Source organism: Ursus americanus, chromosome 5 (genome assembly GCF_024610735.1).
Source record: "Ursus americanus isolate L20-20 chromosome 5, mUrsAme1.1.p, whole genome shotgun sequence".
Lineage (NCBI taxonomy): Eukaryota > Metazoa > Chordata > Mammalia > Carnivora > Ursidae > Ursus > Ursus americanus.
Window position 1 is genome coordinate 37,643,617 of NC_142131.1, and position 14,968 is coordinate 37,658,584.

A 14,968-nucleotide genomic window follows, 5' to 3' on the forward strand; every position below is an offset into this window, starting at 1 on the left:
TTTTTTAAAAATCGTGAATGGGTATTAAATTTTATCAAATTCTTTTTTGAATCTAGCAAAATAATCACATGATTTTTCTCCTTTATTCCATTAATTGGTTAATTTCATTGATTGAGTTTCTAATTTTTTCAAACTTATGAAAACCCACTGGTTTTCCTTTGTAGTGTTCTCCTGAATTTTTGGAATGAGGGTTTGGTGGTCTCATAAAACTAGGTGGGAAGTGTCAGCTATTTTCCTGTTCTTTGGAAATGTTTATGTATGATTGGCATTATTCCTTTGGTATTTGGGAGAATTTACTGCTGAAGCCATGTGGGTCTAGACTTTCCTTTGTGGAAAAGCCTTTCAATACAAAGACAGTTTCTTTAATAAATATAGGATTTTCTATTTCTTCATGTGTCCATTTTAATGTTACATTTTTCTTTTCTTTTTTTTTTTTTTTTAAAGATTTGATTTTATTTATTCGACAGAGATGGAGACAGCCAGCGAGAGAGGGAAACAAGCAGGGGGAGTGGAAGAGGAAGAAGCAGGCTCATAGCGGAGGAGCCTGATGTGGGGCTCGATCCCAGAATGCCGGGATCACGCCCTGAGCCGAAGGCAGAAGCTCAACCGCTGTGCCACCCAGGAGCCCCTAATGTTACATTTTTCAATGAAATTTCCCACTTATTCAAATCTTCAATGTACTGGCAAACACTCCACTGGCAAATACTCTCACCTTTGTAACATTTGCACAATCTGTAGTGATGTTCCCTCTTTTATTCCTTTTTTTGATGTTTTTTCTCTCATTTTTCTTGCTAAATAAAGTTGATTGATTTTATTATATTTTTAAGGAACAAACTTTGGCTTTGTATACAAACACACACATACACATACACATACACACACACACACACACACACACACACACACACACACTGGAATGTTATTCAACCACAAAAAAAGAATAAAATCTTGTCATTTGCAATGACATGGATGGACCTGAAGAGTATTATGCTAAGTGAAATAAGTCAATCAGAGAGACAAATACCATGAGTTTCACTCATATATGGACTTTAAGAAACACCACAAACGAGCAAAGTTTAAAAAAAATGGGGGGGGGGGGAGAGGCAAACCAAGAAACAGACTCTTGACCATAGAAAACAAACTGATGGTTTCCAGAAGGAAGGCAGGTGGGGGGGGGGGAGCAGGAAGAAAAAATAAAAGACATGAGGCAGGAAAAGAATTTTCCTCTTGGGTCTTGACCACAAATAAGATTAGGTATCAAAGGTACCAGCTATATGTGGCTGGGAAATAAGAGGGTATCATTTTGAACGCCAAGCAGGAGGTATAGATAATCTCACAGTATGTGGAATGTAACAGGATCTTCCAAAGTACACTGTGGTCAATCAGGAACCCCTATTTTGTAAGCTGGAGTTTCCCATACTTAATGCAGTTTATGCTTATTTCTTTTTTGTTTCACTTAATAATTGGAAGCGTCACTTCATGAGAGGTAGAGGTTTCAAATGCGCAAAATGAAACATAAAAGTACAAGAAGAAAAGGCAAGTGATTTAAAAATTATAGTCTTGGGGTAGGGATGCACCTCTAGGCACGCAATCAAAAGCAAAAGTCATAAAGGAAAAGACTGACATACTTGATTATGTAACAACTTTAAACTTCTGTAGGGCAAAAAAAGAGTAACAATTCACCCCAAAATTCAAAGACTAAAAAACCTGCAACGTTTATGAGGGGCTATTACAAATTAATAATCTGAGGGGTGCCTGGGTGACTCAGTTGGTTAAGCGTCTGCCTTCAGCGCAGCCCGGGGTCCTGGGCTCGAGACCCAGCTCAGGCTCCCTGCTCAGCAGGGAGGCTGCTTTTCCCTCCCCTTCTCCCTCTGCCATTCCCCTACCCCTTGTGCTCTCTCCTGCTCTCTCGAATAAATAAAATCTTTACAAAACCCCCCCCCAAAACAAATTAGTGATCTGAGTTTGAAAACCTCCTCAATACAACTAGGTAATTCACAAACATGAAAATAATAGCTAATATTTATTGAGTTTTTCTGTGCCGAGGTAGTAGACTAACTCCTAACATACCTCCATCTCACCCTACATGTATTTATGATTTCCTATAATTTGAATTTGCTGCTCCTCCCATCAAGATACAACGTATATCTACCCATTTCTTGAACCTGGACTGGCCTTGTGAGTTGCTTTGGCCAGGGGAATGTGGCAGAGTAGATGGTGCTCCCGTTTGAGCCTAAGGTTCAGTACACACTTCCACTCTCATGTAACCCTGCCATTGCCATGGGAACAGGTCGCACTAAGTCTCCTGGAGAATGCAAGAGAATGTGAAAGAAAGCCAAGTGGCCCCAGTTTTTGCCATCCTGATTCCCAAAGATATGAGGTAGCCAAGCCAGGATCAGCAGAGCTGCCTACACAACCCATGACTGGTTGTATGTGCAGAATGAGCCCAGTCAAGACCAGAAAAACTGTCCAACAAACATTTGTCAGCAAACATAAACATCTGTCATTTTACTCTTTGGAGATTCGGTTTGTTACATGGCATCATCGTGCCAATAGTAATGGACACAGTCAGGCAATGTTCAAAGTACTCCCTATTTACTCTCCATCTTAAAAAGATGATGTGAGGTAAGAGCAAATATATATTGGTCTTCGTTCCTGGTTCCTGGCAGTAAGCTCCTAAAACCCTTTTTATTACCTAAGCGATATGAGCACTGGATCATCTTTTGCTGTAACGTTTGGTTTCTGACCCTGGTTCCTGGCACAGGGCTCCTGAAAGCCTTGCAATTTCCTGGGTGATAGGAGTGTCCTTTGCTCTGATAAGTGACTCTGCATAGGCTCCCTGGATAAGGGCTGCTTTCTAGAAGGTCCGAGCCATGATTAGAAACTTGGAATTTTCAGCCCTGCCTCTTCCCCCATTCTCTTAAGAAGGGAGAAGGCTGAAAAGGGAGTTAATGAAAGATCATGCCTACCTCACAAAACCTCCATAAAAATCCCTATGGTAGGGTGTTTGAAGAGCTTCAGTCTGGTGAACAAACCAGGAGGGTGATGTACCCCAACTTCACAGGGACAGAAGCTACTGTGCTCAGGATCCTCCCAGGCCTCACTGTTCATCTCTCTCATCTGGCTGTTCATCTATATCCTTATAATATCCTTTAATAAACTGGTAAACATGTTTCCTGAGTTCTGTGAGCCTCTCTAGCAAATTCATCTAACCCAAGAGGGGGTCATGGGAAGCTCAGATTTATAGCCAATTGGTCAGAAGCACAGGTAACACCATGGACTTGGACCTGGCATGTGGAGTGTGGGGAGCAGTCTTCTGTGACCAGCCCTTAACCGGCGGGATCTGACGGTATCTCCAGGTAGGTAGTGTCAGAATTGAGTTAAAATGTCGGACACCCAGCTGGTGACTCAGAGAATGGCTTGCTGTGGGGGAAAACCTCCACACACATTTGGTGACTGTTTACTGTCAGAAGTGAAGAGTTGTGTGAGTAGTAAAGGGACTCCCAGAAGGGAGAACTGTTTTTCTAATACAGGTGAGTACAATTTTTCCCTCTCTTGTCTCATATCCTACTCTCCTGTGTGAAAGGTATCCCATTCTAGTCACAATGGCCTCTTCAATTTCTCAAACACACCAGGCGCAGTATCAACTTCTCACTGAGCCCTCTCCTGTCAACTCTATAATTTCATTTTCACCAATACTGAATATCCCACTTTCCTGCTTTACTTTTTGTCCTCTGGCACATGTCCCCATTTAACACACTCTATATTTTCCTTAGTTGTCTCTCCCACTAGAACGTAAGCTCCATGAACACGAAGATTTTTGGCTGCTTTGTTCATTGCTGTACCACTAAAAGTAGAATGTTTGGCACGTAACAACCACTCAAAAAATTTTTGGTGAGTGAAAAATTCAGCCAATTAATTTCAATTTACTGATGAAGAAAAAGACACAGAGAAATTAAATAACTCTGCCTGAGATCACAGTGCTAGTCAGCGGCAGGGACAGGTCCAGAGTATTAGAGCCTAGTCTAGTCTGGTCTAGAGTAGTATACTTACTACCTGCCTTTCTAATGCAGAACTTGGCATATACATATGTACCCAACAAGCATCAATTTCCTTGGTTCTTCATACTTTAATCTTGGCGCTTCTCCTCACAGAAGTTCTCTGCTTTATCTTAACCAAAGAGGTGATAATACTTAAATCTGAGTAAGTACCAAGATGTTTCTATCCAAAACCAGGGGTAAAGAACAACAACAAAAATCCTCCTTTACAACTTTTTAAAATCCATTTTTACAGATAATCTCAGTCCAGGCTTTGACACTTATAACTTAAAATCTTTCTTTCACTGGTATTTTTTTCTAGCACCGTTATCCTAAAATTCTGGGGTTTCTACCTACTGATTTGGGGGGACAACTGCAATTTTATTTCATTCCCGTTAAGATACATAAATATTGTTAAATTTATGAATAACTATAATTGAATTTGTCTGACTTTCTAAGACTTCCTGTGTGAATAAATACGTCAGAAGCGAACAACTTTTTTGGTCTTCAGATCACAAGTCCTGAATTTTCACTAAAGAGTTAAACTCACCAAATAAACTCTCAGAAAAATGCAAGTAAATGCAAATTATAATAAGAAAACTTTCCGCTTAAAAACTGATACAGTTTAAAATTATTAAGATGCTCAGTGTTGGAAATGGTGTAGGAAACTAGCACTTACACCCTACACTGGTAAGAGTGTAATTTGGGTGGAAGTTTTTGGAGAAAACTAGGATAGTAATTACCAAAGCCCTGGAAGATGTACATGCCCTTTGATGTACAAATTCCATTGCTAAGAACTTACACTAATGAAATAATTAAGGATTTGGCAAAAGACTTAAGAGTAAGAACGTATATCTAAGCACTATTACTCATAGCAGAAAGTGGAAATAGTTATGTCCAAAAGTGGGATTAATTATCATACATTTCCAAATGGACGACATTGTAACTGTTTATATTATGGAAGGATGTTTATAGTACATAAAACTTATAAAAACATGGTATAATCCCATATTTGTTTTAAAAAAGTGTCTATTTGTAGAAAAGATTTGGGGAGCTATTAACAATTGGTTCTTCTGGATGGGTGGATTGTTTCTTTTGCGTGTGAATATTTTCTAAATTTCCTACAGTGAGCGTGCATTGCTGTCATAATTTTTAAAACCACAGTTCTTTTTTTAATTGAATGAGGAAACTAGGGCCATTATAGCTATAATTTGGACTAAATACTGTTGAGTCATCTTTCTCGTTTGTTTTTTTGACAATGCCATCCATCCCTCACTCTACAGTATACATCAGATTTTGCTTGGCTCAGATTCTGTGCAATCTGGTTGAGAAAGGAGGGGAAATTTGCCTGGTTTAATTGCTTTGGCAACAAAAGTTGAAAGAAATCTTAAGTATCATTTAGTCCAGTCCTTTTCATTTTACAAAATAAGGAACTTGAGAGAGATCCAAGATATTGAGTGACTTCCTTAAGGTCATACGATTATCTAAACAGCAACTACAACCAGTTTTCAGATTCTCTGTCTCCTTATTCCCAAGAAATTGGCCTAGGATCCCATCAATCCTCCTGGCTGTCAGACTGGCTTTGGGAAGGGGATATAGTAGCTCTGCCAACAGAAAAACACAAAAGAAATCCTAAGTCAGTAAATGAAAACCTAGTTACTCTTAAAACACTAGAACGAACTCCCAAGTGTAGGAAGAAACGGAAAAATTCATCAAGGGAACACACAGGGCCTTCCACGTTGTCTAGTATTGACTGTTTTTTGGAGGACACAGTTTGAAACAAAGATTCTGTGATTAAGTCACTCACAAGTGCCATAAGTTAATGATTACTACTGTTATATATGTTGATTAACTTCAATATTATGCTGTTAAATAACAAAATAATTGATACCTTTAATTGGTTACCAGCTTCTAATAAGATAATAATTGCATGGCTTTTTATAAATTTATTTTCTTCTACGCATAAACAAAGAATCTGAATAACACATATTAGTGGTTCTCAAAATGTGTTCTGCAATCCTTGGGGTAGGAATATGGGGAGGGTCCTTGAGACCATTTCAAGTCATCTGTGAGGTTAAGAGTACTTTATGATAATAGTATGGTATTATTTACTTTTTTCACTTGGTGGACATTTGTACTGATGGTAAGAAGCAATGGTAGCTGAAATTGTAGGCTCCTTAGAACATGTCAAGGTAGTGGCACTGAACTGTCTTAGCAGTCATTGTATTCTTCACTGCCACTGACTCATGCTAAAAATGTCAATTTCACTTTCATGAAATAGTAAAAGATTTAATTTCATTAAATCTCAATCACCGAATGATATGTGTGGCAAAGCATGCATAAAGCACTTCTGCTCTACACTTGAGCACAAAGAATGTCCAGATGATCTGGTTGCCCAAATCAAAAGCACTCGTGCAACCGATTAAATTGTGCGCTGAAATACCTGCTTTTCTCATGGAACACTATTTGTACTTGAAAACATGAGTGACAGACAAGCTATGACTGATCAGACTAAAGTATTCAGCAGAAATTCTCTCAAAAATGTAACAAAATGAGCCTGTCACTTCGAGGAACTGATAGTATTTGTTACCAATAATAAAATTTCATCTTTCAAATGAAAATTAGAATTTTGAAAAACCGTATCTGCCACTGTGAGCTTGCCAGCTTCCTAATACTTCAAGACATTTATGATGGGGTGGACGATGATCTAAAGGAATATGATTTGATATTGTATAATGTAATGTGTCAACATTAGGAAGATCTGTATAACATAGTGTACTGCTATTTTCCAAGTAACCAATGTTTGATATTAGAATATTACGTATGTGTAAAAGATCCATTTTAAAATCCAAGACAGACATGTGGATTCTAATGTAACAGAATAAAAAAAGTACATTGATAGTTTCATATTTCACATTGCAACTAATCTTTACAAAACTACCACTTGTGAAACTTTGATATGATTTTCAAAGCATATCCATGATTACTTTTAAAAAGCTGTTAAATACTCCTGTTTTTCTAATTACATATAAGTGAGAGGTGGGATTTTCTTCTTAAACCAAAACAAAACAGTGTAACATATCAAATGCAGAAGCAGATGTAAGAATCCAGCTATTTTCTATTAAGTCACTAATTTGTTTCACACAAGTGTAAAACAATGCCACTCCTAGGATTGTTTTTATAAAAAACAAAAACAGAAATCAAATGTTGGAGACGATTGATGGAACTCTTGTTCACTGCTGTCATGACAGGAATGTAAAATGTTACAGGTGCTGTGGGAAACATAGTGGTTCCTCAAAAAATCAAACACAGAAATACCGTACAGATCCACTAATTCTAAGTATATATGCCAAAGAACTGAAAGGAGAGACTCAAACATATATGTGCAAATCTATGATCATAGCAGTATTATTCAAAATAGCCGAAAAATGCAAACAACCCAAATGACCATGGAAAGGTGCACAAACAAAATGTGGTATATCGATACAATGGAATATTATTCAGCCTTAAAAGGAAGGAAATTCTGACCTAAGTTACAACATGGATGAACCTTAAAAACATGCTAACTCAAATAAGCCAGTCTCAAAAGAACAAATACTGTATGATTCCACTTGTATGAGGTACCTAATACAGTCAAAATCATAAAGACAGCAAGAATAGTGGTTACCAGGCATGGGAAAGAATATAATGAGGAGTTACTGTTTAATGGGTACAGAGTTTCACTCTGGGATGATGAAAAAGATCTGGAGATGGATAATGGTAATGGTTGTATAACTATGTGAGTGTTCTTAATATCACTGAGTTATGTATATCTTACAACCATAAAAAAAATAAAACTGAAGAAAAAAAAAAAAGAAAGAAACCAAACCACAATTCCACTTTCTTACTGATGTGTTTGGAGTTTTGGAAAACAGTTATTTTTCATTAAAAATGTTATTTGTGCAGGTAATGAGTTTATTACTGTGTTTTTTTTTTAACATAAACTAATACTTTAAAAATCCCCTAATTTTCGGGGTGCCTGGGTGGCACAGCAGTTAAGCGTCTGCCTTCGGCTCAGGGCGTGATCCCAGCGTTATGGGATTGAGCCCCACATCAGGCTCCTCTGCTAGGAGCCTGCTTCTTCCTCTCCCACTCCCCATGCTTGTGTTCCCTCTCTCACTGGCTGTCTCTATCTCTGTCGAATAAATAAATAAAATCTTAAAAAAAAATTCCCTAATTTTCATTTATGATATGGTAAATATGGATAGTTATAACCAACATAACAAAAGCTCTTAGGTCCTCAGTAATTTTTGCAAGGTAAAGGGGTCCCGAGACTAAAAAGTTTGAGAACCACTGTCTTATACAAAGTTTATTCTCTTCTCACACCTGCGTTATGTGAGTATCTTCGTTTGTTGGGATAACTGCATTCGAAGCTGTATCACTTGCAGCCTGCAGACTAAAACGACAGTGTGAAATATGGTAAAAATCATCACATTAACTCTTTTTAAGTGCTACTGTCCCCTGGATGCACCAGAATTACAGAGACTGAGCAACAGACAGCCCCACACAGATGAGTGGCCATACACAATAGAAAACTGTCAAAAAGCTTAAATGCTGAACATTTTCCAAAGTAGTTTTATAAGTATCTAGCAAGAAACACATATTTCCTTTTTTTCTGTTGGATCTTCATTAGGATTTACAGTACAAGGCTGGATTTGGGGATGGGGGTGGTAGAGGCATTGTTTCCGAAAACCACTTCATCTAGTGCATCCGTGCAAAGAATTTAATTCTCTCACCATCTTGCTACTGGTCTGTGGCAGAGGGGTGTGGCTTGGGAGCTAGGAAGCAATCCAAAACAGCAGCTGAGGCTGCCCCAAGCCCTGTCCAAGCAATAATTTCCTCCATTTTGGGCCAAGTCAATTTGCCCCAGCAAGAGGCCGGATGTTTTATGGGGAAGAGGTAAATAAAAAGGAAATTAGAAAGCATGGACCGAGATAAGCAGCAAAACCATAACGGTCTCATCGTGCATGTTTGTTAAACGATTTGTATGCTAATGATGTGCGTGAGGGGCAAATTAGAATTACTATTCCTGAGACTACAGCTGCCGGCACTTTTAGTAAGAGGTCTGCAGTTCTGGCTGGGGGGCGGAAGTCAAATGATTTTCTTATCCGAGCCATTTTTCTGCATTCATTTTGGGGCAGGCCTGTGACCAGTCTCGCGGACTGCAGCTGAGACAGTCCCAAACAAAGGGGAATGGATGCCCTCCCGAGCGAGCGGAGGAGGGAAAGGTGGCCCCAAGTGCCTGCGCCAGGTGTCCCTCAGGACAGAGCATGCGGGCCGCGGGGACAGAGCGTCCCAGGGGCGTCGGAGGGGTGCGCTCGGGAAAGGCTGAGCACAGGCACCTGGCACGGGCAGGACCACGCCCGGCCCACCGTCAAGGTTAACCCGCGCACGGGAGGTACCTGTGGAGGCCTCGCACAGCCGAAAGGCACTGGGCGATCATGGGAGGGCCGAGAGTCGGCGGCGGCGGGCGCGTTGTCCTCTGGTTTGGGGTTGAGGAGGCGGGGCACCGGGGAGCCGAGAGGCTGCCTAGCGGAGGAGGCAACAGCTGTGGCGGCGGCCAGCCCTGTCCGCGCCCTCCCACGTGCGGCAGCCCCACGCCGGCGCCAACTTCGGCCCCGCCCCCCCGACTTGCGCCCCGCCCCGCGCGCCTTGCGCCGCCCGGGGGGCGGTTCTGGCTAGACCCAGTGGCCGCGAGCGGAGCGCGCAGCCGGGTGGGCTGAGGGGCGGCGGCGGCCTGGGAGCCGGGGAAGTTTGGGCGACCGTGGGCAGTTCTGCGATCGGGAGCCAGGCTGAAGCCGGAGGACCAGGGGGCGGGCGTACCGGCCTACGGACGCCCCCGGGCCCACTGCCACTGTTTCGCGTCCTGTCGCCTGGTAAGGGGCTTCTGTCTGGGATGGGTACGTCTCCTCCCGCTCCAGTCGGGGCCTGCACCGCGCACCCGCAGCAAACCCCGTCTGGGCCAAAGCGAGGCCCAGGTACTGAAGGGAGGGAGAAGGAGGTCGATGTGCTCTGGGGAGAAGAAGGGGGAGAAGCCTGCAGGAGATTGAATATCTTCGTTTCTGCTCCTCACCCGCTCTACCCCCCCATTCTTTTTTCACCTTCTGCCCTGGGGCCTTGTTTAGTACTTGCAACCCCATGGCCTAAACACTGGGCTCGCCTTTAAAAATAAGCCCAGAAATAATAAACATCCTCGCGGCGGGTACCACACCCAGGCTTTGGATTAGGGAACCTGGGGAACAGATGGATGATGCGATTTAGTGGAAATAAGCCATTAAGGCCGGCTGGCCCTGCGCCACGGTTTAGATGCGATAGTATTCCATGTGAATGAACATGACCGGGAGCTTCCAGCTTGTCCACGAGAGCACAGCTACCGCAGAGAGCGCTGGTCGGTTTGTAGTATCCATCGACTTGGGCAATGATTTTCCGACATGTCTTGATTAAATAGAAATGCCATTTTTATTAAGAATGACATTGAATTGTTGAGCACCCTTTCATTAATCTCTTTCCTCCTCAAGTAACAGTCTAAGCCTACCAAAAGTTGGTGCAGGGTAAATTATGCATACATTTTAAAAAATCTCATGAAACAGAGGAAGATGCTCATTGTAGTCAGCTTCTGAGTCAGCAGTATGAAATCTCCCTCAACTTAGTACTGAGGCCTTTTGGGGATTTCTACACCTGTATCTATTTTCCTGTCCCGATCTGTATCTGTACTATACGTAGTGTTAGGAGACAGTGAGATATTCAGTGAGAGTCTAAGCTTGTGTTCTGCATGTTTTGAGAAAAATTTTACTTTTGCAAGTTTTAACATAATCTAATACTATTGGGTATAATTGAAAATATGTAATGTATTACCATAACAATACTTTGTGTTCTCCTGACTCTTTAAAAAGAAGAATGAAGGTAATACAGGTGTTGTTTTTGCTTTTAACTTTTGATGTAATTTATAACCTTGTTATTTATAACCTTCCTGACCAAGTCTGTAACATAACTTAGATCACTGTTTTCCTTTTTCTCATCAAGGAAAACTGCTTAATCTTTTAAAATGTCATCTATCAAGCACTTAGTTTATGCAGTTATTCGTTTCTTACGGGAACAAAGTCAGATGGATGCTTATACTTCAGATGAACAAGAAAGTTTGGAAGGTAGGCTCCTGCTTTTTATGTTCATTTGTGTTATAATTGTAAACAAGGACTAAAATAGCTATAAGCCTGACTTTATGATCTGTTATAACAAAACTAAAACATTTTATTGCTCTTTCAAGAAGAGAGATTGCATTTCCATTTTCTGAGGCTTGTTTTAATTAACAACACAATACGAGGACAATTGTTCTTTTATTGAACAACTATTACGTGTCAGAACTATGCTGTTCATACTGTAGCGAATTTTTTCTCTACAGTAACTGTTAAGTTAGTATTATCCTCATTTAACATATTATGAAATGAAACCAGATAGATTAAGTGACATAACAGCAAAATGTGGCAAAGTTGAGATTTAAATCCTGGTTTTTACTCTGAAGATCTCATCTCTTCCTAACAGGAAAGCATCCTGTTTAGAATCAATATGTGAAAATACCTTAGTCATCATAAGAGCACTATGTAAAAGTGTAATAATTACATCACAATTAATCTCTGAGAACTTTCTATTTGGGGATTTGAAAATGAGAGGATTTCACTGTTGTTCTGTGTGAGCTTTAAATATGAGATTTGGTAATCCGTAAAGTTGAGCAGGACTGGATGATAGCATCACGTGTTTCCTTAAACACCATCTTTTCTGTTTCACATTTCTGCATTATAAAATTTAAATTCAGCATAACCATAACAGGGTAGAATTCTGCAGATGGGCTTGTGGAGGTTCAATGAGTGTAGCTTCCTTGTGGCCTAAAGACTTAATTATTGCAATGAGATAGTACATTTGGGAGAATTTAATAGATAATAATACAATTTGATTTTGCCATCTTGAAGCTATTTCTCCTATAAAGGGGATACATCTATTAATTTCAATAAGCACTTCCATAGTGAATATGGTTTTAAGAGGTGGGGATGAAAATTGGGCATTTGCTCTAAATCTGCTTGCAATCTGGTGAGACGCTGTCTTTCCAGGTGGCAGTGAGAGGAGCAGGTGACACACAGTTGGAGAACATTGCAGTCGGTTCATTTCATATTAAGATCTTTTTGTCCTCTTTGGTGATTAGACTGTGTGAAGATAAAGGTGACTGGTTATCGAAAGAAAACATTGGTTATGGTTGCTCAGTAGCAAACAGATAAATGCAATCATTTAATAAAAGATGTGTCTTTTCTAATCAAAGGCAGTATAATACATACTTCTAAAGGCCAGAAAGAAAATTGAGAGTTTTTTTAAAAATCAAGATGTTATGTCCTATTTTTAGGATGGTCTTCAGCCAAAAATATGTGCCTTCAGCTGTTTGTTATATATGGCAGTCAGAAATGGTGCCAATTGTTTTTGACCGACCCCTATTTTTGACTCTGCGAGTCTAATTTAATTGAGTATGAAATCATGTGGAGAAGTCTGCCCACCTTCTAGACATTTAAAAAAGCCCTAGAAGAGGAGCCTAAGTTCTAGTACCAGCCTTACCATAGTGGTAAGGTCTTATAGTCTTATCAGCTTTGAGCTTTTTCATCAGATAATGTCACCTACTCCTAATTATTGTCATCTACGGACATCTGTTTCATGTGGCTCCTGCTCCCTGTCACTCTCTCTAGTACTACTCTGTCTGATTTTTGGGCAATTGCAAGGACCTCATAGATGTTTCTTTCAGTTCTCTCAGCACTCTGTTCCTTGACCTCCTTGTCCTCCAGTGATCTTAACTACTCAGCCGCATGGTCATACCCCACACTAGTGGTTCTCAACACAGGGTGATTTTGCAATGTCTGGAGATATTTTTGATTGTCACCACTGAGGGGCTGGTATTACTGGCATCTAGTGGGTAGAGTCCATGGATACTTCTACACATACCATAATGCACGAGATGGCCCCCAAGAACAAAGTCCAAAATGTCAGTAGTGCCAAGGGTGAGAAACTCTTCCCTGGACATTACTGTTACTGAAACTGCATTCTCTCCATAATCTCTACTATAAACATTTCACTTCCTGACCACCACTGCCTGTTTTTGCAGCTCACTCCCTCTAGAATCCCTGCCCCAACAGTTCTTTGACCCTGTGAGTACCTCCTGTTGTTGATCCCTTACCTTTCACACCCCTCTTCTTACTTTGCTTAAATTCCATGGCTCATCATTATGTTCATGCCCTTGTATATCTCTCCCTTTCTTGCAAAACCCAACCTTTTTAAAATCCAGGTCTCCAGCAACTCCGTGTTCATATCCATGTGACTATGTATAGATGGAACAAAACATACAATTTTGCCGATTGGTCCCACTTTAAATTCATGACCATGAGTCGCAAGTGGACCTTTAATGCTGTCTGGCAATCACGCTGTCACTTCCAAGTTCGTTAATACTTTTGCTCTTCTAGACCAGTACTTTAACACTTTCTGCTGTCTTCTCAAACCCTCAAACCGCCTCCCCTGTTCTCACTTTTAGTTGATGATCTTGCTTCCTACTCCACTAAGAAAATTAAAGTACTAAGCAAACAACTTCCACAGACTCCCCTTGCCCCATCTATCCACACACCAGCATCTACACCTCCACACACTCTGCCTGCCTAGCTCTGACCGTATGCCATGGACTAAATATTTGTGTTTTCTCGAAATTCATAGTTGAAACCTAATGCCCATTGTAATGGTATTAGGAGGTGGGGACTTCATGATTGGGATTACCGCTCTAATAAGAGACCCCACAGAACTCCTTTGCTCCTACCATGTGAGGACGCAGTGGAGAGGCACTGTCTGTGAACCAGAAAGCAGGTCCTCACTAGACACTGAATTTGAATTTGCTAGTACCTTGATCTTGGACTTCCCAGCCTCCAGAACTGTGAGAAATAAATTTCTGTTGTTTATAAGCTTCCTAGTCTATGGTGTTCTGTTAGAGCAGCCCAAACAGACTAGGACACCATAGATGAACTATCCATCATCTTTTCTAAATGAAACCTCTCTACTAGCACACTGGATCTGATTCCATCCTGTCTCACCTACTCCGAGATTTCACTCTGGTTATTCTTGTTTTACATAAGCAAATTTTCACTCTGTCCTGGATTCATTCATTCATTCATTCATTCATTTTTTTTTTTTTTTAAGATTTTATTTATTTATTTGATGGAGAGAGACAGCGAGAGAGGGAACACAAGCAGGGGGAGTGGGAGAGGGAAAAGCAGGCTTCCTGCTGTGCAGGAAGCCTGATGCGGGGCTCGATCCCACGACCCTGGGATCATGAACCGAGCCGAAGGCAGACGTTTAACGACTGAGCCACCCAGGAGCCCTGTCCTGGATCATTTCTATCAGAATATACTTTTCATTATTTCTCCCTTCTTAAAAAAGCAAAAACAACAGCTAATTACTCTTTCTGTATCACCCCCCTGCTTCGGAACTACTGCCTACTTTTATTGTCTTCCCCTTTTGATGGAAAACTCTTTGAAACAATTGTATCTACTTGCTTTTTAAAATTTCTCTCCTATTTTTTCTTAAACCCATTCCAGTTAGGCCTTAGTCTCAGTCTCTCTACCCATACTGTTCTCATCAATGTCATCCGTGATTTCTGGGTTACTTAGTTCAGTGGTCAGTTCTCAGTCTCCATCTGTCTTACTAACTGCCACTGATAAAGCTGATGATCTCCCTCATCTTCCCCCCCCGCCCCAGGTGCCCCCCACTCCATCCTGCTGCTGCCTTATACTTGATTCGGTTGGCTTTCAGGATACCTCCTCACGCTTTCTTAGTTTTCTTCTTAGCTCATTGCTTGCTCCTTCTGTCTCCTTTACTAG

The 14,968-nt window shown here is 40.8% G+C and overlaps 2 protein-coding genes across 3 annotated transcripts in view; one reads left to right on the top strand and one right to left on the bottom strand.

Moving 5' to 3' along the window:
- Positions 1-9,671, bottom strand: part of NLN (neurolysin) — a 99,008-nt gene extending 89,337 nt beyond the window's left edge. For both annotated transcript variants that reach the window (XR_015724496.1, XM_045794249.2), the window contains exon 1: positions 9,479-9,671. Coding sequence is in view for 1 of the 2 variants with exons in the window: in XM_045794249.2 (XP_045650205.1) it covers positions 9,479-9,519 (41 nt within the window). In the remaining variant the exon portion in view is untranslated. The remainder of the gene's footprint in view (positions 1-9,478) is intronic.
- Positions 9,672-9,755: 84 nt separating this feature from the next.
- SGTB (small glutamine rich tetratricopeptide repeat co-chaperone beta) overlaps positions 9,756-14,968 on the top strand; it is a 42,042-nt gene continuing 36,829 nt past the window's right edge. Inside the window, exons 1-2 of the mRNA XM_045794257.2 lie at positions 9,756-9,952; positions 11,100-11,221. Of these exons, the coding sequence (XP_045650213.1) occupies positions 11,122-11,221 (100 nt within the window). The 5' untranslated portion in view covers positions 9,756-9,952; positions 11,100-11,121. The remainder of the gene's footprint in view (positions 9,953-11,099; positions 11,222-14,968) is intronic.